Source organism: Pararge aegeria, chromosome 14 (assembly GCF_905163445.1).
Source record: "Pararge aegeria chromosome 14, ilParAegt1.1, whole genome shotgun sequence".
Classification (NCBI taxonomy): domain Eukaryota; kingdom Metazoa; phylum Arthropoda; class Insecta; order Lepidoptera; family Nymphalidae; genus Pararge; species Pararge aegeria.
In genome coordinates, this window is record NC_053193.1 from 5,807,226 (window position 1) to 5,828,470 (window position 21,245).

The 21,245-nt window shown below is 35.9% G+C and overlaps 4 protein-coding genes across 5 annotated transcripts; 1 reads left to right on the plus strand and 3 right to left on the minus strand.

Annotated features, from left to right (window-relative positions):
- Nucleotides 1-745: 745 nt before the first annotated feature.
- LOC120629388 lies at nucleotides 746-2,598 on the plus strand. The gene is made up of 2 exons (XM_039898320.1): nucleotides 746-1,471; nucleotides 2,168-2,598. Exons 1-2 carry the CDS (start codon nucleotides 1,232-1,234, stop codon nucleotides 2,438-2,440), a joined length of 513 nt encoding a protein of 170 aa, XP_039754254.1. The 5' UTR covers nucleotides 746-1,231; the 3' UTR covers nucleotides 2,441-2,598.
- A 1,513-nt stretch (nucleotides 2,599-4,111) lies between these two features.
- Nucleotides 4,112-6,011, minus strand: LOC120629452. The gene is made up of 2 exons (XM_039898394.1): nucleotides 5,863-6,011; nucleotides 4,112-4,540 (listed from the first exon to the last, which is right to left on the minus strand). Exons 1-2 carry the CDS (start codon nucleotides 5,959-5,961, stop codon nucleotides 4,112-4,114), a joined length of 528 nt encoding a protein of 175 aa, XP_039754328.1. The 5' UTR covers nucleotides 5,962-6,011.
- A 745-nt stretch (nucleotides 6,012-6,756) lies between these two features.
- On the minus strand, nucleotides 6,757-10,803 carry LOC120629653. Of its 2 annotated transcripts, none has more exons than XM_039898649.1 (5): nucleotides 10,545-10,803; nucleotides 9,634-9,944; nucleotides 8,707-8,799; nucleotides 7,804-7,938; nucleotides 6,757-6,863 (listed from the first exon to the last, which is right to left on the minus strand). In XM_039898649.1, exons 1-5 carry the CDS (start codon nucleotides 10,567-10,569, stop codon nucleotides 6,804-6,806), a joined length of 624 nt encoding a protein of 207 aa, XP_039754583.1. In that variant the 5' UTR covers nucleotides 10,570-10,803; the 3' UTR covers nucleotides 6,757-6,803. The 2 variants fall into 2 exon arrangements, with proteins under 2 accessions (XP_039754583.1, XP_039754582.1); XM_039898648.1 differs by having other exon boundaries at nucleotides 7,804-7,949.
- Nucleotides 10,804-14,724: 3,921 nt separating this feature from the next.
- Nucleotides 14,725-21,034, minus strand: LOC120629655. Its single transcript, XM_039898650.1, has 6 exons — nucleotides 21,013-21,034; nucleotides 18,858-19,079; nucleotides 18,105-18,337; nucleotides 17,008-17,054; nucleotides 15,771-15,841; nucleotides 14,725-14,848 (listed from the first exon to the last, which is right to left on the minus strand). Exons 2-6 carry the CDS (start codon nucleotides 19,042-19,044, stop codon nucleotides 14,763-14,765), a joined length of 624 nt encoding a protein of 207 aa, XP_039754584.1. The 5' UTR covers nucleotides 19,045-19,079; nucleotides 21,013-21,034; the 3' UTR covers nucleotides 14,725-14,762.
- Nucleotides 21,035-21,245: the final 211 nt, after the last annotated feature.

Below are 21,245 nucleotides of genomic sequence, written 5' to 3' on the forward strand. Positions count from 1 at the left end.
CTAACGTCCACAGACTTATTCACCGCGGGTCGCAGCTAGTTTTTAAAATTTAGCTCTTTTCTATCGATAATTGAAAATATCGATAAAAGCACCTCCCCATTTTAGTCTTCGAAATGTAAAATGAAAACCAAGTATGGAACACAATGAGAGGGAATGAGACGCTGAATACCTTTTCTCCTTCTAAAGTCTCGAGGAAAAGCCGGAGAGGCCGAAAATCATGAGATTGAAAGACTTGCTTACATCCGTTGTAAAAGAACAGCCTGGATTAATCTTAACCTAAAAATACCAACCGGCACTATTATTATTTGACTATAGAATTCTGTTTTTAAATTTTGTAAATGAGTGTTTTATTTTTAAGTAACTTTGATTACAGTTTATATGAATTACATGGTAGATCTTAATTTTATTGACTTATACCATAAGAAGCACTTATGGTATAATGCCTTTTCCATGTTGGAATCAGCGCCATCTCATGGTGGAGTAGAATATTAGCATGTTATGCAGCGTAGCTTGTCACTGGTAAGTTCAAAGTCTGAAAAACAAGTTCTAAGTTTCACAAAGTAATGGGATATTTCGTAAGATGGCATTATAACATAGACGTGTTTTTAAATATGAATGAATAAAAAATAGACAGGGATCTACGTGTATGTAAATTCTTCTTTCTACTAAAATGCATTAAAAAAAATTGCAGATACTGTCTTTACCAAAAAGAAAACAGGTCACACAAGCTGTATGTAAACTCTTCGCGGTAATGCTGTGTCAGTTGTGATCATAATTATTGAAGTCATTAATTGTGTATTTCAAAAACGCAAATGAAGAAGAAGAAGATTTTTTTTAGATGCTACAAGTAATAATGGTCTTGCAATGTTGTCAATAATTTGAATAAAGGGTTGCTTATGTAGGTTAAAGGAGATCGAACTATCTGACCCTCACGGAATTTGATATTTGAAAAAAAAGATAAATTCCTACTGTCTGTACTTTCAAAATCAACTGTGTCAAATCCAAAAAGCATTAAGCGAGAAAACCAACATAGATATTATAAAATTTCTTATTAATGATGTTCCAATAATTAATAGCCAAAATTGATAAAAAAAAATTAAAAAATTCAAAGTCTTGTCTAAGAGAAAACTGAAATATCAAACTCAAGAGCCATGTTCTAAATTAAAACGAAAAGAATAAACCACAGTGATCCAATCAGAGAAGAAGCTGTTAATATAAAAGTAATATAAACATGGAATATTGTGGCAGACGCAATCGCAGAGGTAGACCGCGGTCTCGGACATCAAATCAACAAATGCCTACGCATTTAGTGCAAAGACCACCACAATGCAGCGTTTTCAACAGCTTTTGCAGCTTCCTTTTGCTAACAAGTCTGATTGCGATTATTTATATAATGCTCGATTACCATTGTAAGATTTGCAGTAAGAAATGCGACGTTGATAGCATTACTAAAAGCATCAATGACATTGGGGTAAACTTTTTAATTTGCTTTGTCTATCGTAAATATATAGTAGGAGATCCAGCAGATAGATCTAATCCACCCAAATAACACCGGAGTAGGTATTGATGTAGAAAACTGCATGACCAGAATATGCCTCTTCATTCACTTACACCTATAACTTTTATCTGGAAAATGTTTATTCGACCAAAAACTTTAACAATAGGTTATCCTATATTTTGGGTACCTGTTAAGCATTTAAAAATGTACGGACACTGTTGACACTCAAAATAGTTGATATATTTTTAAATACTACTGTATTTAACGGCCGATTGGCGCAGTTTGCAGCGACCCTGCTTTCTGAGTCCAAGGCCGTGGGTTCGATTCCCACAACTGGAAAATGTTTGTGTGATGAGCATGAATGTTTTTCAGTGTCTGGGTGTTTATATATATATTTTAAAGTATTTATGTATATTATTCATAAAAATATTCATCAGTCATCTTAGTACCCATAACACAAGCTACGCTTACTTTGGGGCTAGGTGGCGATATGTGTATTGTCGTAGTATATTTATTTATTTATTTATTTATTTATTTAAAAATATATCAACTATAAGCAAGGTAAGTATTTATGGGCAAAATCAAAACAACATTTTAGTACTATAACGACGTTAGTAATTGAACTTCGTGATATATCAGCACTTATTCTATTAATATTTTCCGTTTCAGCTCAATATTTCAAGATTAAAAGATTCCTATACCGATTTGGAAAAATCAATTCAGAAATTTTCTGAAGATATTCCAAAAATTGAGGGTCAAATAGAAATCTTGGAAACATTAGCTAACACTATGGAAAAAGGCGACTTTGTATGGAATCCTAAAACTGATTTACCCCTTCCTAACGTAGGTGTGATTCTCAAAGAGCCCCGCCTAAAATTTTCTGGGAAACCAGGTGTTAAAGCAAATATAACAGAAAAACAATTTAAGGCTCCAGTTTGTTGACTATATCAAAATGCTTCAAAAAATTTGGCTTCTATCAGAGATGCATGTTTTGGAGTTTTTTGATACAATATCGTGACTTATTTACCTCACATCGTAATAATGTAGAACTTTTTGAGAAACTTGACACAAAATAATACATAAACAATAAATGAACTAGATTTTAGAAAATAAATTGTACAATTTAAAGCTACTTACTTAAAAATTAAATAAAAAAATTGTCAGTTAAAATATATTTTATTTTTAAACATTGTTTTTAATGGGATTTATAATTAAGTCATAGTTGTTAACTGAAACATGACATCAGCGATTAACATGATGAATTCCTTTTTTTTTATACCGGAAAAGTTTTCTTTAAATTGTTTTATTTAAAAAAATATCAATTTTAATAAATAATCTCAAATGATCAAATTAATCAAAATCACTTTTGTGCCAAGATATCGCTAAATTAATTTGTCCCAGTAACCGCTTAGAGGACTGAAATGTTAAATTATAGCTAATATTTAACGCTAGCTTATAGTTAGTTTGTTGTAGAACAAAAACAAAGAAATACTTGACAAATATTATTTTATTTCGGGTCATGAACAAAGATTTGTTTCGTTATTGCAAATGGTGCAGGAAAGCGGTTAAATTAAACATATTTGGTCCCATGGCTACATAGTACGTTAAAAAATAAGAGCAATAAAGAAAAAAAGTGGTTATTACCCAATGAGAAGCTTATCAGTAAGCAGGCTTTGTTCCGCTTTGCCGCAACGCAACAGTGCGGACGGATATTATGTTATTAAATACTAGTTGTACGTTAGCTCGTATGACAATAGTTAAAAATATTAAACCATTATCGGTATAAACAAATAGATTCTGGTTCTACGAACAAATAGTTTACATTAATATAAATTCCACGTACATATAGTTCAGCAAATCAATAGCTCTTAGAAATGTTACAGTCACTTTATAAAATGTGTAAATAATTAAACTTTTAATAACCATTAATTCATATGTATTGAATTGAATTGATTAGGATTTTTACAAATGCGCTAATAATTTTTACTTAATTAATAAATAGTTATTAAGAAACAATTTAAAATTATATTTCATTCACAACCAATGTTCATGAATTGAGTTGCTGGGTATTTTATTATAAATAAAGGAGCGTTTTCGATAAAATTTAGTTTGTATGAGACTCTAGAAGATGAAGAGATACCTCTCGGTATCTTAGTCGTTATCCATAGTATAAAACTATTGCAGACTACGAATGAACTACAAGAAAAAATGATGACCCCGCCCCGACAAACGCAGTGTTGTTAGACCTCTTACTAGGTAGGACAGACGATGTTAAACGCCTTGAGGCAAAGGGCATAAGACCGTGAAATTTGGGACGCTGATGATGATGATTAATAAGAATGCAGCGTTAGACCAACCAAATAAAAATAAAAGCAAATAAAAACATTTCATCATATCGACCCATTACCGGCCTACTACAGTGCACGGAGCTCCTCCCATAATGAGAAGGGGTTAAAGCCGTAGTCCACCACGTTGGCCCAATGCGGATTGGTGGACTCCACATAACTTTGAGAACATTATGTAGAAATCTCAAGCATGCAGTTTTCCTCACGATGTTTTTCTTTACTGTTTCCTATAATAAAAACATTTAATAATTTAAATATTTCGTTTATTTTAAAACTTCTGGTATAAGTTACTACTTTCACAATCTTCTTTGCATTTGCGCAAGCTATTTTTTGTCCTACAGTTGTATATGCATTCGTTTTCATCAGGTCTTTCTTTGAACACGGTTGTACGTCCGGGCCCCACTGCAGTTGCTTTGAATGGAAACCTTGTGACTGTCGTTGCGTTTTTAGCTAAGTCTCTATTCGATACCTGTATGCTCTCAGGCTTTTGATCAGCGACTAAATTCTGATTTACATTAACTTTATCAAGGAGAACATTCAAATGTTCCAGTATTTTATGATCCAGTCCTCTTTTTCTCTTACAAGATTCTGTTTTAGATTCTCGTGAAGTTATGGAGGGTTTGAAATTGATTCTTGCTAAATCTAACAGGTCTCGCTGTAAGTCGTCGTAGGCGTATCCCATGTTATGAACTGTTACCTGAAAAATTGTATAATTTAGCTTTCATCAACGACTGGCTATGTAGCCTTAATCGCCAGCCAGTTACAGCCTTGGTCCAAAATTTCTTTATCCATAGAGCATTATCACTATCAATTCATTAGCGGCCCACTACTGGTCACGGGTCAATTCTCAGAATGAGAAGGGTTTAGGCCGTTGCCCAGCATGCTGGCCCATTGCGGATTAGATTCCGCACGCTTTTAAGAACGTTACAAAGAACTTTCCTCATGATGTTTTCCTTTACCGTTAACGAAAAGTGATAATATTTTAATTGCTTATATTAAAAGCGCACATAACTCAGAAAAGTTGGAGATGCGTGCCGAGGAATTAAATGCCCCCCCCCCCCCCCCCCCCCCGAAAGGAGGATCTAACCACTAGGTTATCACCGCCGAATAATAAGGCTATTTTTGTTTTTTTGAATACGTGAATACGTTAATATCAAACCAGCAGTTGCTAACCGATCTTGCGAATTCAAAACACATAATTTGGCAGCGATGCGTATACGTAATTACAGCTCGGTTACGTTAAGTAACTGCCAAAAAGTTATTAAATAGGTGCTCCCTATTTAATGAGCATGGCATGGCATTTTTTCCACGCCAATAGAGAGCTCATTAAGGGGTCCTGGTTAATAATTTTATCAATACATTTGATAATAATCGTTACTCGAATGTAGGAGTTCTTTATGCCTGCGAGTCCAATCGGATTACCACAGTTGTACCGAGTTCCTGTGTTCTTATCACGTTTGAAGTAATAATCTGCAATATGTTTGACATTCATACGAAGACGAAGAAGAAGGAACACTTTATTGAAGGCAAACAATCTAATACAGATAGCTCAAGGAAAAAGCGGAGTAGGAATTAGGAAAAGGAGAAGCAGTCTTTTCAAATCAAGCAAGCAATCTCTTACAGACCACCTTTAAAAGACAGGACCTGTGGCAAGAGAGCGATACAGTGCTATAAGCGTTCTAATTCATATAAGGTCGATGATGTTATAAAACATAGCAGCATTCGCTCTAAATGCTAAGCAGTTTTGGATCTTGCGGAGGATATTGAAAATAGAACTAACCGATCGGTGTGAACGTAGAAAATTCAAACGCATGCTAAGATTAGTCCAGCTATTTAGAAGAAATATAGGAAAAGTGATCTTTGCCCTTGATTCAAAAAGAGAAAATTGGTGAGTTTTTAAGGCATTCAATATCATTCAGTTTTTCCTACGAGCTTGAACTCAGTGAATGAAACTTCCGAATCCAAACCGAACGGTGGGACACTATCTCTTTGGATAACCAGTAGGGTTTAAGTACTTACCTTTAGATGATCCAAGCTGTTTTTCATATCAGAAAGTTTATTTTGAACAACATGACGCTCCCAAAAGTTCACAGACAAGTGACCCGCCAGAGTGACCATCGAGACAAAAAGCGTGATTTCTATTAGTAATTTTTTATAGAATTGTGGCATTTTTTTAGTTTTATTTATTTAATTTGTTATATTCCAAGTTACCTTACAAAATCATTAGTAAAAAACTTAATCAAATTAGTTTATTGTTTTGTTTATACGCAGAAAAGTAATATTTGAAGCCATGTTAATTTGGCTTTTATTTCTATAAATAATACTAAACTGGGAAGTTGTAGTTTAATTACAGAATCATGGTTTATAAAGTTTCGATCGTTTTACAATTTTAAGGAATTTTCAATTTGAATTTGATATGTAATTAGATGATACAAAGCACTGGTGGTCAGTTGACAGTTACTTTTTTTATATTTGAATCAAGAAGATTATAAAAAGTCAGATTCAACTAGGATTAAACAATTATTCTGAACTATACATTATAACGCAGTGTTTATTTTCTCTTTGACACAAATCTCAGTAATGCAGTGTTTATCTCCTCTTTGATATCCGGCAAATCTCAGCTAAAGTTAAAAGTATCTCCCAGTATTCCACTCATTGGAACTTACGAGAAGCGAGCGTGAAACTTTGCTAAACATATTTTCAATATAAGTGTACAAGTCATATACACAGGATAATAGGGCTTCGTCATTGTTTTATACATAACATGATTCCAATAAACGGCCTAGTTCAGTAGCTTGCGTGTAAGTTTATAATCCTTTCTCCTCTTTGTGAAGAGTTCGGTACCCAACAATGGGTAGTAAATAGTCTGTAGATTATGATTCCACTCTGATTTTGTAACTAAATAATACACTCTTGAATTGAATAATATATTTTATGCTACATTATTTTAGGCTACAACATCATCTCCTTTTTTTAGAATCGAACGAGTCGGTGTACACGACAGACATGAGGGTAATTTCCTGTAAAGAATAAGAAAAATATTGAAATAATAAAGTTATATATTTTTTTACATTAATGTTACATCGGTGAAACATGTTTGGATGTGTGAATGTTCGATACGTTCTTTTTTTATTGTATTATTTGACGAACAAGCTGATGGATCATCTGGTAAGTGGAAAACCATGTCCGGCGTAGTGTTGCTCTGCTTATAGTCGCACAATACGCCGGACATGAACACCTTGCAACGTTGCGCCTTGCGTCCATCAACCTGAGGCGTAGGTGTTAAGCCTCATATGCCTGCCTTAATCATGGATGAATAGTTGATTAGATAAACCATACTGAGGATCCCTTGTGCTATTTAAAATACTTTAAATCTGATACTTTAAAATGAAAGGATTCATGAAATTATATTATTATTCTTCTCGATCGACCCATCATCGGCCCACATGGCACGGGTTTACTCTCAGAATAGGAATCGTGTAGGGTTTAGTTCATCAAGTCCACGTGCGGATTAGCAGATTTAACACGCCCTCGAGAACATTATGGAGAATTCTCAGGTTTCCTAACGATAATTTCCTTCATCTTTGATAGTGATATTTGATTGCTTAAAACGCATATACCCTTTTGAGAAGTTAGAAACGCATGCCGGGGATCAGTGGCGTGCATAGAGGGTATGCAGATGATATAAAATGAGTTATTTTAATCCAGTAAGAGTTATAAAAACTTAAGGATAGGCTTTTCATAACTCTTACAAAGCTTATCCTTAAGTTTTTTATAACTCGTACTGAGATTTTTATAATTTTATATAATTTGCATACATACCCTGTGCATACCATCTATGCACTGCCGGGGATCTAAATCGGTTCTCCTAAAAGACTTTCGAAGCCTTGGGTAGTAACGTAGTGGACGTTACTACCTCTATTATTATGTGGATGATATTATTCAGCGCTGCCTTTTTACCTTTTTTGATGGGCTTGAACTGAAACCGAAGAATCTACTATAGTATCCAACTCCTTTTTCCACTTTTCCCGGATCAGATTGTGTTGGAAGTAATCCCCGGCTGGTGTTAACGGAAAGGTTGCGAGTTTCTTCCTTCTGAAATCAGACTGTAATCATGATGATGAAAATGTTGGACCGATCAATAATTTAAAAGTGCGTCGTGCCACGAATCGCTTGTCTTTCATTATCTCGCTAGTTAATGTCCCTCTAATAGTTTGCCTCTACTCAAAGTACAGAGGAAATTCCAGCTTCGACCCATCACAATGTTCCAGCGTACAAATCAGGGTTTTTGAGTGTTAGCAGAAAAAGCCTTCGCTCCATTAATTTTGGAATAATTGGTGGTCTAATGAAAATATATTCAGGTAACGTGGGTCAGAGTATATGGAAAGCGGACTCCAATAGTCAAAAAACGCTTAGTGCAAGAAGAAAAGTAGATTAAGTAATTCATTACCAACAGTTATTGATTCTATTTTTATATATTTTTTTTTTATTTATTGTTCAAAATAAAAAGTAACAAATATTTTCCAACATAATTATCCATCCCCTTAGAAACTATGCGTTTATGGTAAGGATGGCGGGTTCGAAAGTATATATCTTTAAAAATATTCAACTACTTAATCTAAATGTAAATGTAACTTAATCTTAATATAAATCATTTAGACAATTTTAGTCGAACAGTGGCATTTTTTTTGAACTATTAGCTAAAAAATGTCTTTTACATTTCCTTAAAAATGTGATCTATAATATAAGAGGTTAATATAACTGTGGGCTGCTGGAACAATTAGCTGATGGCGATAAAGTAAAATGTTCACTCAATGTGAAGGTCGAAATCATGGCACGACGAAAACAACAGTCGATACAAACCGTTTCTGTCCCTTCATCGCAAAGAGCGTGGTGTAGGTTGCCCATCTCTTCGTTTGCAGTCAGGCAAGCTACCTCTGCACGTTTCACCTCTTCCTGTTTACAGTATTAAATTAATCTTAAACTATTAAAGACCAAAAATAAATACTAAATCAAAATTTACTAAACATCTTGGAGACAAACGTGCATTTCATATCTTTCTAGTAGGAAGGTATCTTTCTAGACGGACATACACTCTCAATAAGACAGAAGATAAAGAGACTGACGCGCTTTTCTGGGTACTTTAAAATCAAGCGGTGATAGCCCAGTGAGTAGGACTTCGACTTCACTTTCGCACACCTCTAACTTTTTTAAGTTATGTGCGTTTACTAATAGGTATTTAGTAGACAAGAATTCTCAACGCTAGGCCGTATTATTACTTACCAAAACTTGTCTTTGCTATCCAATAATTGGTCGCTAACTATGGGCCTCATAAGAAGGTTGTGATCAAATTAGTAATGAGGAGATCCGTAGAAGAACTACAGTTACCGACATAGTTCTACGAATCGCAAAGCTGAAATGGCAATGGGCGGGCAGTGGCGTGCACAGGGCTTTTGACCTGGGCATGCATAAAGAAGGTAGATGCCATGAAATGGAAAAATCCTTCGCATTTATGAGTTATACGCAAAGTAGGCAGAGCTTTTGTGCATGTTGCCACTGTAAGCGGGGCACATAGCTCGGAGAACCGACATATATTGGGCTCCAAGGTGCCCGAACTGGTAAGCGCAGCGTTGGTCGACCACCAACCAGCTGGACAGACGATTTTACAGTGGTCGTGGGGAGCGGCTGGAAAAAAGTGGCCCAGAATCGTGGATTTCGGAATACCCTACAAGATTTATGTCCAGCAGTGGACACCAATCGGTTGAAATGATGATGATAATGATGAATTACCTGCATATGATCCAGAACATTCTTAATAGCTTTGAGTTCACTGTTCTTATGTAACTTCTGCGATATGTCTGGTAGAAGTAAGCTGAAAACGAGAACTACTAGGACTAACATAATTGCTAAATAGTTAGTTTTGTTGTATGGTAAGTACAAGTAATTGATCGCCATTTCGGCATACATCTTTATTGTTTTCACGATTTTTTTCGGTTCAGTTTCAGATTCCTTATATTTTTCGTTGTATTTATTATTATTGTGACTTTGATTGGGATTGCCTACGGGGTTAGTCTTGCGAGAACTTTTCGCATAATAAGTACCTGTGGGAAATTTCATAAAAAATAAATCAGTTTGAATCTGTAAACATGGAAAAGGACGAAAGGACCACGGACCGCACCAAAAAGGTCGAAGTTCACAGCTCATTTTTTATTTTTTAATCATTCGGCATAATAAAAATCAAAGAAACACGAGATATCTGACAGAGATCGCTAATTAGCGATCTCTGTCAGATATCTCGTCGATTGTGTCCCTACTGCATTCTTGAAGTGTTTGTTCTTTTTTTTTTTGAGAATAATGAGGTGTACAAATAAAGACTATAAATAAATAAATAAATAGTATAATAATAATAATAGTGGTAGTAATACCACACACTCTACCACTATACCTTATTAATTTAAAAATGTATGCCTTCAAATTGTTCGATTATGGGCATAGTAATCAAAACGCTGCTGGCGATATTGCCTCTTTGTATGGCTAGACTTAGCCGTTGGGCCAAATAAGCGTCAGCTTTTAGGTCATCAAATGTTTGGACCAATTTTTGGGACGCGGTATCAACTTATTGTTCATTTCAAAGGTTAGGCACCTCAACAAAAATCGATTTCTACACCTTTTCTTGGCCGATTTGCGTGTTTTTTTCTTACCTTCAAAGACGTTTCTTTTTGTCATATTTTATTTGTTACCGTTCATTTTTTTATATTTATTTTTTTTGTTACTTACACACGTAGTTCCAGTGTGGAAACTACGTTTAATGGTATTTACTTAAATCATTTCTATGAGCAATCTCGTATTTGAGTGTATATATTGATTGTTTGTTTGTATTTTTAGAAAATTAACTCTATGAGCAAGATGTAGGTAATCTTTTTTTTGCCAAAGCTTACTGTCACGAACATTTTTTTCTTTGCCTTTGTAGGAGTATGTCTTTTATTTTATTAACCAACCTTCAAATGAAAACTATTGTTTGGATACTCATTGATCAAAAGTAAATACAGGCATCACTTTAATAGTAGCTCCTTGCGGATGATATGATGATGAAATAAAAAGCATCACGTTCCCGTGCTAGTGGCTTCTCCGCGGTTTTGTCCACGTACGACGTCTGATGAATACATTTTCCCACTCAAACCATTATTTCGCGCAGTAATAGTAGGTATATCCCGATTCACCATTAAGCATCACTCGGACGCGCTGTCTTCATTTATAAAAATGTTATGTTGGTTTGTGTAAGCTTCAAAAACTCAAAAAGTTCTGCACCGACCGAGCTGAAATTGTAGCATGATATATAATCCGCATCAAGGATTGTTTTTATCAAATTTTTGCATCAGTCACATATCCGTGAGTCTTTATATCTACGCAGACAGTGGATAAAAAAATATTGAATATCCACAAATATTGCAAAATTAAACTCATATTCTTTGTTTTGTTTCTCATTTCTCACCATTCCCTAAAAATGTGCCACAGCGAAGCGTGGCAGAGTAGGTACAACTATTTAGTTATTTATAAATTGAGATATAAACTATCCTATCTCTTGAGTTGGGATAAAACACACATTAAAAAAAAAAGTTTAAATTCGTTCAGTAGTTTCGGAATCCGGGCACGACCTTCGGTCGAAGTTCGAATTCGGTCGAAGTTCCCGGTCAAACATCGACACTAAAATTGCATATTATAATAGAATAGTAGGAAAGTAAGGATTAACGAACATCTATTTTTCCTATTACGAAGGAATTGCATCGAAATGGTCTGGAAAGCTGTTTATTGATTGGGTACTTACAAAGCGGCCATTGCCAAGATTGCAAAGATTTAAAGCTCACTACACATTGAATCTCCTACTCAGTTCTGGATTTCCGTTCCGGCTTTCATTTCCCGCTACTATAATATGAGTATCTTCAAATCTAGAATTAAAAGGCATCTTCTAGGCAAACGCGCTCCACTTTAGGTTTAATCCCGTAAGCATTGCCAAATATACAACGTTCAGGACCTACTTCAGTTTGATTTTACCAATAACCTATAAAAAAATACTGTAAATAACGTGTAGCCTAGTGGCAGCACCATCGAGTTAAGCAATATTGACGCAAGTCAGTAAATCGATGGGTGCCCAACTTAGGAAGCTTGAAAGAGAATTTGGCTAACGTTTGGCTAAAGAGGTAAAGGTATTTCTGTTATTTGCTCAATAACAGAAATATCTTTACCTCTTTGTTTATCTATTACATATGCTACCGAAGGAATGAAATGGGGGTAGAAGGTTCACAAGAATAGTTAATAATTGTCAAGGAGTCCTATGTTTTGTAAGTTTAGAGACAATATAATATGGAAGGTAGGTAGTACGTGAGTAATTTCAGCGTGAAACCACTCAATCAAAGGTTTTATGTCACCACCAAAGGGGTCAGGGTTTTGGAGATGTTATGCAAATTTAAATAAGAAAGCTAATTTGGTAGTAATTTATACGCGTATAAGGATAGCTGATGAGTTGAGATAGGATTTTCCAAATTTCCTTTTTAATTTTTATACGAATAGTATACGAAGAGCTTTAATACAAGAAAATGCTACAAAGTTCACAAGAAAATGGAGTTTCCAGACCAGCATTACGTTGACGCTTTCACGGATGACGAATTGGCCCAATCTATTTAATGGCCCTCTGCATTGTTTCGCTCAAACTTAACTAAAGCGTTTCAGAACACCCCGCAATTTCTCAAACTTTTGATTCATGAAATTTCATAAATAAAAGTATTACTAAGGTAACATAATATATTTTTATTTTACACAGGTTCAGACGAATTTGTACATTACCAAAACACAATCCTTACACATTCTATGCGCTTTATTCTGAACTTCATGCCGGCGTACGTAACACCAATGAAGTTTTCTTAACAGCAGTGATCATTTGTCATTGCAGTAAAATTCGAGTAAGGCGCAGGCGAGAAAATATTTTAGATTTAAAATCCGTTTTCACTAACGACGAGCTAGCTAATTAATATTTTTTAATTTAAGTAATGTCTAATTAAGATACGAGTATATTTTAAAATCGATTTTCACTATGCAACTCATATAGCCTAACTTGTCTATGGTTCTCGCTTCAAAATGTGATATTTTGATTTTGAATTTTTGGTATTCATCTAAAGTTATTAAAAAAGAGTGACCCATTAGCAATTGTATAAATTAACGATCCATGGGCAATCTTACATAATCGCCCTGCAATTTGCTTTTGTACGACGTCCGTGGCAATTTTTTTTCACAGCACAATTAGTATCAGACGCTTTATTGAAATAAATTAAGTCTTAACGAACTAGAAAAAAATAATAGAGATCTAATTGGAATCAAAGATAATAAAAAAAAAACCGATCTGCTATTTTCTGTTGCATGAAAACTTTAATGCTTGCAGAACCAATAAAAAAAAATAAGAGATGCAATTTTCTTTTTGTAATAAAACTATGATTATCTTTTCCTTGAACTATATTTGTTCACAGGTAGTGATTTAAATGAAGCGATGATAGTGATTGATGTTTCGGCCTCTCTTCGGCGTGACCAAGTTCAATTCCCGGCACGCACCTAAAACTTTCCGAAGTTATGTGCGTTCTTAATTTAAGTAATTTTAAATATCACTTGCTTTACCGGTGAAAGAGACCATCCCGAGGAAACCTACTTATCTGAGAGATCCCTATAAAGTTCTCAAGGTGTGTGAAGTCTGCAAATCCGTAATTGGCCAGCGTGGTGAACTGCGACCCCTCATCATTCTGGGAGAAGAATGATGAAATAAACAATGTTGTATTTTCTATTACACAAATAGGATAAAGTGAAATTAATACTTTCATTTTTGTTGTTATTTTTGCAGCACATTACTCATCAGGAGTTTTCTACAAAACTTACTTTCTTGTTAAAAATTCAGTCAGTATTTTCAACTTTTTCAAATGTTGTCACAAGACTTCGTGAATGTCAATAGTTGCAGGATATTTTAAAATAAAATAAAGAAATAGTACATCGCTTCAAGGCATCTAGATTCTGAACGTATAGACAAATTAAGAGACTCTCCTTTCCTTATCTAGTGATTTTCAGTCGTATAAAAATAGGATTTTTTTAGTTTTGTACAATAACAAAATGAGCTTTCATTATCAATAAACTAGATGTTTTCCGGGATAAAAAGAAACCCTTGTACGGCTGGCATGGGCAGGGCAATTATCTCCCCAGGGAAAGGATACAAATCCAACTTCTCCCACAGCTTGATTTACTCTCAGAGCACTGGCGCACAAGTGGAAGTAAAATCCAAATATGTCCTATGGAATGTGGATATTATAATCCATAATAATAATAAACGGGGATAAACTTCTCCTGTTCCGCGGGTGGACACGTTAATTATATCCCCTCGGGGGATATCATTTTAGTCTCCTGCTTGTGCTAGCCCTGCAGGAAGCTATGCCAAATTTCGATGACTACTCGTCGAAATTTGATACAGCATCCTGTAGTAGTAAAAAAACAAGTAGACACACCTTCGCTATTTTCATATTTCACTTCTCTCACTACAATTATTAAAAAAACAAAATCCCATTTCAATTGATTGTCAAAAACCCATTAAAGGAGATCCACATTTAAAAATAATATAAAAGAAGAGTTATGAGAAAGGACCGTCGGAACGGTTTCTAATGAAACTCTTAAGCAAACTACATAATAATGGCAGTTACTCTTTAGTTAATGTTTTTAGTGTAATATATAAGTTTAACTTTTTTTATCTGAACCAATTGAAGTCATCGCTTCACTCGCATGGAATTCTTGTCATTGATCTGCGTCTTTGCGTCTCTCATCCAGAGCTCTTTTCTCGTGACGCGACCTATATCTTCCTCTGTCATTAACTTTCTAACTATTACTTTATCTTATCAATTTTCATCATTACAGCATAAAGAACAGCATGACCCTGTCTTAGGGACTTCTTTTGGATAAATTGGCATCGAAGCCATGTGATCTGTAATGCAAAGAAATTTAATATCTTGACGAAGATAATAAATAAAGGATCGTTTTATAATTGGGGCCTAACCCTATCCTCAATTATAAAGCGATGGTCGAGCAAGGGTTAAAATATAGGAAAGATAAGATAAACATGATGCTTTATCTTATTTAAATACGAGCTTGTTGTCCAGAGTTCGTTATATATAACGATAAATCTATACGCATATATCAGGGATAGCATGTGCATGACAAGAAAATTATGTCTACATATTATCTCGTCTATTGCTATAGAACAAAACGCGAGTAAGGGGTAGAGATAATTATCTCGTAACACGCTTGCTAGCTTCACAGTTAGGCCGAACAACTGCTTTGGTATTGAGTTTTCTTGATGTTTTCCGTCTTCTTTTCTCTGAGAGCATTACTACTATGATTACGTAGTAAAACTATAACTGTAACGCATTGTAAAATTGTTAAGCGCTAAATCCGATGAGATGATGATGTAGACCAATCAGACTTTATTAGGATTAAGATATTGCTGACGATGTGCGCAGTGGGCAGCGACCCGGCATTCTGAGTCCAAGGCTGTGGGTTCGATTCCAATAGCAAGAAAATGTTTGTGTGATGTACATGAATGTTTTTTAAAAGTATTTATGTATATTATTCGAATACCAGCACGCACCTCTAACTTTTCTAATTTATGTGCGTTTTATAGCAATTACAGTATCACTTGCTTCAACGGTGAAGGGAAACATCGTGAGGAAACCTACATGCCTTAGAGTTCTTCATAAAGTTCTTAAAGGGAGTCCACCAATCCGCACTGGACCAGCGTGGTGGACTAAGGCCTTAACCCCTTCTCATTGCGGGAGGAGACCCGTGCCGGTAATGGGTTTATATGATGATAATGCGGATGATGACGAATTTCAATTTTTGTCACTTACGTTTGCTGAGCTTGTGTCCAATGGAGTCTACAGAGCTATATTTTTGTGGCAAAGTACATTGAGAAGGGACCCTGAAAGAGGAAAAAAATCGTGAGGTCTTTAGGGGGATACCTATAACTTAATTTTTTTTTTTAAGAAACTAAAATTTCTGTCTGGACTACGTTCTTAGAAATCTAAATGATTATTCGTAACTAGTGAATTAAAATAATGCAATCAGTTTTTTAATAACCCAATTAAACGCAGATTTTTAAATACGATTATATATAGACAGACTTATTTAAATTAAGAGTGTGCATTTTGAGATTATGTACGTGAGATGTATCTCACGTGAGATAAGGGGCTAGGGAAAGGGGTTGGTCAAAATCTCATAACATACCAGGGGGAGCCGTAATAACTTCAAGTTATTAATAGATTTTTACTTTATAATTTGTTTCTTACTATCATTGCATAAGTTCTCGCAATACAAGGTTAGGTAGAAAGGCAGTATACAAAACCGATGGGTTATTACAGAAGGTATATTTAACTTTTGGCTTTTGTTGTCAACTGCCTCGTTGGTCTAGTGGTTAGCTAGTTCGACTTTAGATCACCAAGACTTGAGTTCAATTCTAGTGGTTTTTTTTTGGGTTTTTCTATCACGAAATTCTTAGCTCCATCTCGGAGTTTGTGATTCGTTGTGTAGTGATTTTCCCCCTTGGCTTTTGGTCTTGCGCCTGACTTCATTCCAGTCGTGTCATATATCCTTGTTTCGGACTATGACAGTGAGGCAATAGAGTGCAATTTGTTTTGCTTACACTTGCGCACTATAATGTTTTCGCATAGTAGGAAAATCACTTTGGATATTGACAACAGTGGCCATAATCATTCATACAGAAAAGTTCTATTATTGTATAAAAGACTTATAAAGTAATCGATAAAAAAGCTTGGGTGTAAATTATTGCTCTAACCAGGTTGCTCTTCTAATAATTTAAAATGGCATTGTTAGATGGTGATAACAAAAAAAAAAAGAACCACCCGGCTAAGTTTGTTGTGGGCTTCTTCTTAGACCAGGACGTATTTGGAACCCTCGTAGCTTTAGTTTTAAGTTTACGAATGTGGTTATCGCCATCATCTCACTACCGTGTAATTCTTATGTACGCATCAAAAGTGCCACCTATGGGCCTACTTGAATAAAGATATCTTCGACTTTGACAAACATACAAACCGTCTATGTGTGTTTGTATAGTTGTCATATACAAACCTACACGGTATGAAGCTATTGCTGTTAGTGCTGTCGCAGGCGTGAAGCTGGAAATAAACAATTGAGTTTCAATTCATTTCGATATTAACCACATTTTCAGGTAACATTTTTCGTATCAGTTCCATTGAGTACTCATGCCACTGGTCAAATAAATCTAATTAATGATATTATCAATTTTCCAGATAAATCGAATTGATCCCCCTGGCCAAATAAATTTAATTAATGGCGTCATAATTTTTGGTACCAACAAAGGCCAAAGTTTGTTCAGATGTATCCTTTATATGTAGAAAAGAAAAAAAGGAATTTATATGATCGCTTTTAAGTAATAATAATAATGAATACACTGCGACAATATATCTAGACATCTAACCCCAAAGTAAGCGTTTAGGTAGGTACTAAGATGACTATTTATAATATACATATAAACACCCAGACACTGGAAAACTTTCTTGTTCATAACACAAACACTTTCCATTGTGGGAAACGAACCCACGGCCTGGGATTCAGAAAGCGGGGTCGCTGTCCACTGCGCTAATCGGCCATTGAAAAAGTAGTCTTATATCATGAAATCTAGCTCGTTGTAAGAATGTGCAGCATTCTCACAACGAGCTCGTTTCAACAATAAAGGATCTGGATAGATTCCCAGATCGGACCAAAATTCGTAGGTAGGTAGGTACCTAGTGGCTTTTTCTGTTAAGAAATTAAAAGTATCAGCCCGGAGAGAATAGCGGTGTCCTCTACGTGGATGGTATGGTACGGGCATTGTATGTCGTCGTTCCTAGTTATTATAACTAACGTTTGCATTGGAGGAGCGTTGAGGGTAACCTATAAAGCAACACATCGCAGGGCATGCTATGAACACGTCTTACAACGTGTCCATCAACCAGAGGCTAAGGTGTTAAGCCTCATGAGCCTGTAATCACGCCGGCAACCATGCCCTACCGACAGAAACACAGCAATATAAGCATGAAATTCGAGAACTTTAACGGAAGAGACCTGAGCCACTAAGCTCCCCTAGATGATGATATATTCCCAGAATTCCTCTCACAGGAAAACATTTAATAAAATAAGTTACTAACAAAAATTTGATAAGTAACCTTTGTAAATGAAGATAGTCCAATATTATTCAGGACTTTTTCATCGGAGCTTTGATTTTGCGTTAAAGGTTGATTTGAAGTAGTATTGACAGCAGGTGTTATCTTACAAGATGACTTCCTTGAAGATAATTTACTTCCTGGTGATACATTTCGATTTGAACGGCTATAAAAACGCTTCTGGTAGTCTTCTGTATTAATATTTCTGGATAGATTTGGCGCACTTGATGAAAACTCTACGGACAGTAAAAAGAACTCAGCACCCTATTGTAGAGTATTGTATTTAATGATGGGACGCCTGCCATTGCCAGATGGGTGGTCTGATCTATGTAAAGACCATTCCCCATGTTGGAGACACAAGTTTTACTGGTTTGGCGGCAGCATCCCCTCCCTGAAACCTACCAGTCCCTTTTGTAAACTTAACAATATCTCCTATGGAGAAGTTTTCAAGGTTATCTTAATTCTATCTATCCTTACCTTGTATTTCCCATCTTACCAGCGCGCACATGGGGCACTCAGCTATAAAGTGAAAATTGGTTTCCACCTCACTTCACTAAGGACACAATGGATCTTCAGCTTAAGTAAACTTACAAGCTGGCATGACAGACGCCTCATTCCTATACTTATCACGAAGAGGGATTATCTATACTTCTCTATCAAAAACCAACTAGGAATTGCATTAGTTCCAGGATCCCGATCTAGAAGCTGCTTAATCCTATCCCTAGTGTTGTGATATCGGAACTCTAACACACTTACCTGGAGTGGTATCGCTTGTAGGCTCCCGATCTGTGAGCACCTTCAGCATATACAGAAGCATGCCCACAACCACTGCAATCCCAACAGTAATCACGAGGAGTGATTTCTTCACGAAGTCCTCGAAGCATTCGACAAGCTCGTCCATATAACATTCTACACGATCGGCGACTGCCTGGTTTGAACTCATTTGATACTGTATTTTAGAATGTGTAGTAAATATACCTTGAAGTAAAAAACGTTATTTTCAAAGAAGTCGGCCGACTAAAGAGCACAGGTTTCCGCCCACAATGAGAAGGGGTTAAGGCCGTAGTCCACCACGCTAACCCAGTGCGGATTAGTGGACTTTACACACCCTTAACAACATTATGTAGAACTCTTAGGCATGCAGGTTTCCTTACGACTTTACACAGGAGGTAGACTTAATTAGATTTTGTTTACGACATCACATTTAGAATGCGTTTATTGAATCATCGATGATAACCGAGGATTAATGCTCGGAGAACCGAGGAACTCGTGGGGGTCCCAAGGTGCTGGAAGGGCGACCCCTTCCCAGTGAACGCAGCTTTGGTCGGTTACCAAGAGGTGGAATATGACATCAAACGAGTCGCTGGGAGCCGCTGGATACAGGCGATACAGGACCGAGGACTTTGGAAGTCCATACAAAAGATCTATGTCCAGTAGTGGACGTCAGTCGGTTGAAATGATGATGAGTAATCTAATAAAATAATAAATATACTACGACAATACACACATCGCCACCTAGCCCCAAAGTAAGCGTAGCTTGTGTTATGGGTACTAAGATGACTGATGAATATTTTAATGAATTATATATACATAAATACTTAGAAAATACATATAAACACCCAGACACTGAAAAACACTTAATGCTCATCACACAAACATTTTCCAGTTGTGGGAATCGAACCCACGGCCTTGGACTCAGAAAGCAGGGTCGCTGCCCACTGCGCCAGTCGGCCGTCAAATATCCTGGTGGGGCCATAAGGTCCCAGTTGAATATTTTGTTTCAATTTACATATTGTTTGTTTAAGGAACCCACGGTTACCACGCATTTTCCTACTGCTGAAAACTATTTTTTTAAATTTAGATATAGCTTATTTAATAATATTTATGAGCCCGAACTTTGTTCATTTTTATTAGCCGCTAGGCGCAGGCCTCCTCTCTGACAGGAGAGGGTATAGAGCATATACTCATCACACTGCTCAAATGTAGGTTGGTGGGTTTTAACAATTATTGTTATTGCATGCTAGTAACTATTACCGAGAAAGCCATAGGTAGTATATGTTGTGCTCTCTGAGGGCAGCACTATAAATTCATGGCTGGTATTGAGTTCTTTTGCAGACAAACATTCTAATTTTAGGTGCGACTCTGAAATCGAATAGAGGACCTCGTGATCCGTAATTAAATAGATCCAAAGAGCAAGAAGGTATTCAAGAGATATCTTCTGCGTATTTGATGTCGATTTTGATACTCAAAATTATAGATACCAGACAATTGTTTTCACATTTTTGAAGTATTGTGGATATTTCTTGCAGTATATATGGCGCATAGTATGTTGAATAATTGTTTAATTTCTGTCTTAAATTTCGGGTCTTAAGCTTTCAGTATAAAAATATGACTAGTTGACAGGGCTGACCGTTGACATCACATTCTGTCCACAGATTAAAAAAATACAGTATGTTAAACACATGTATTATTTTTCCGGAAAACCAAAGATAATGTTATTACTACGTCACTAAAAAACTTAGCACTTAACTTAGCAGCGGCGCACAACAATATTTAAGAAATTCTTCTCCGCGGTGCCCAGTATGCCTTCTTACCTTTTTTTTTTTTTACGTGGGGAATCCTCATGGATACCAACGCACCCGGGGAGGCGCAATGGTTATGTCGGACTCTTACCGACTAAACCCCACGGTGTTCAAACACTTCGCCTGGTAACTGGGTTACGGGAACGCTTTCGCACACGACCGCGAATGCCTTCTTACCTAGCTAGTTAAATAGGTACTCGTAGGAAGGTACTTGTTTAGTAAGGCAGATAGACGTAAAAAAACAAAACATCCTCACTATGAAACTAATTTGACTATAATAAATAATAAATAATAAATTTTAACATAGAATTAAGGAAAAATAAAATTACCCCAGCAATGGGATGGCGGAGCTTGCTGATATACGAGTACAATTTTTCAAAGTGTGGGGACTAGCCGTCACATCGCTGCACAAAGGCGATCAAAACAATTTTTTGCTTGATTTTTTTAGTAGGTACGAGTACATAACGGCCGACCGCCTCAGGTGTACAGGTTGAAAGGCCCAGATCTATCGAATGAAATAAAAGAGAAAACCACTGACTAATCACGAAATCGCAGAAACTAT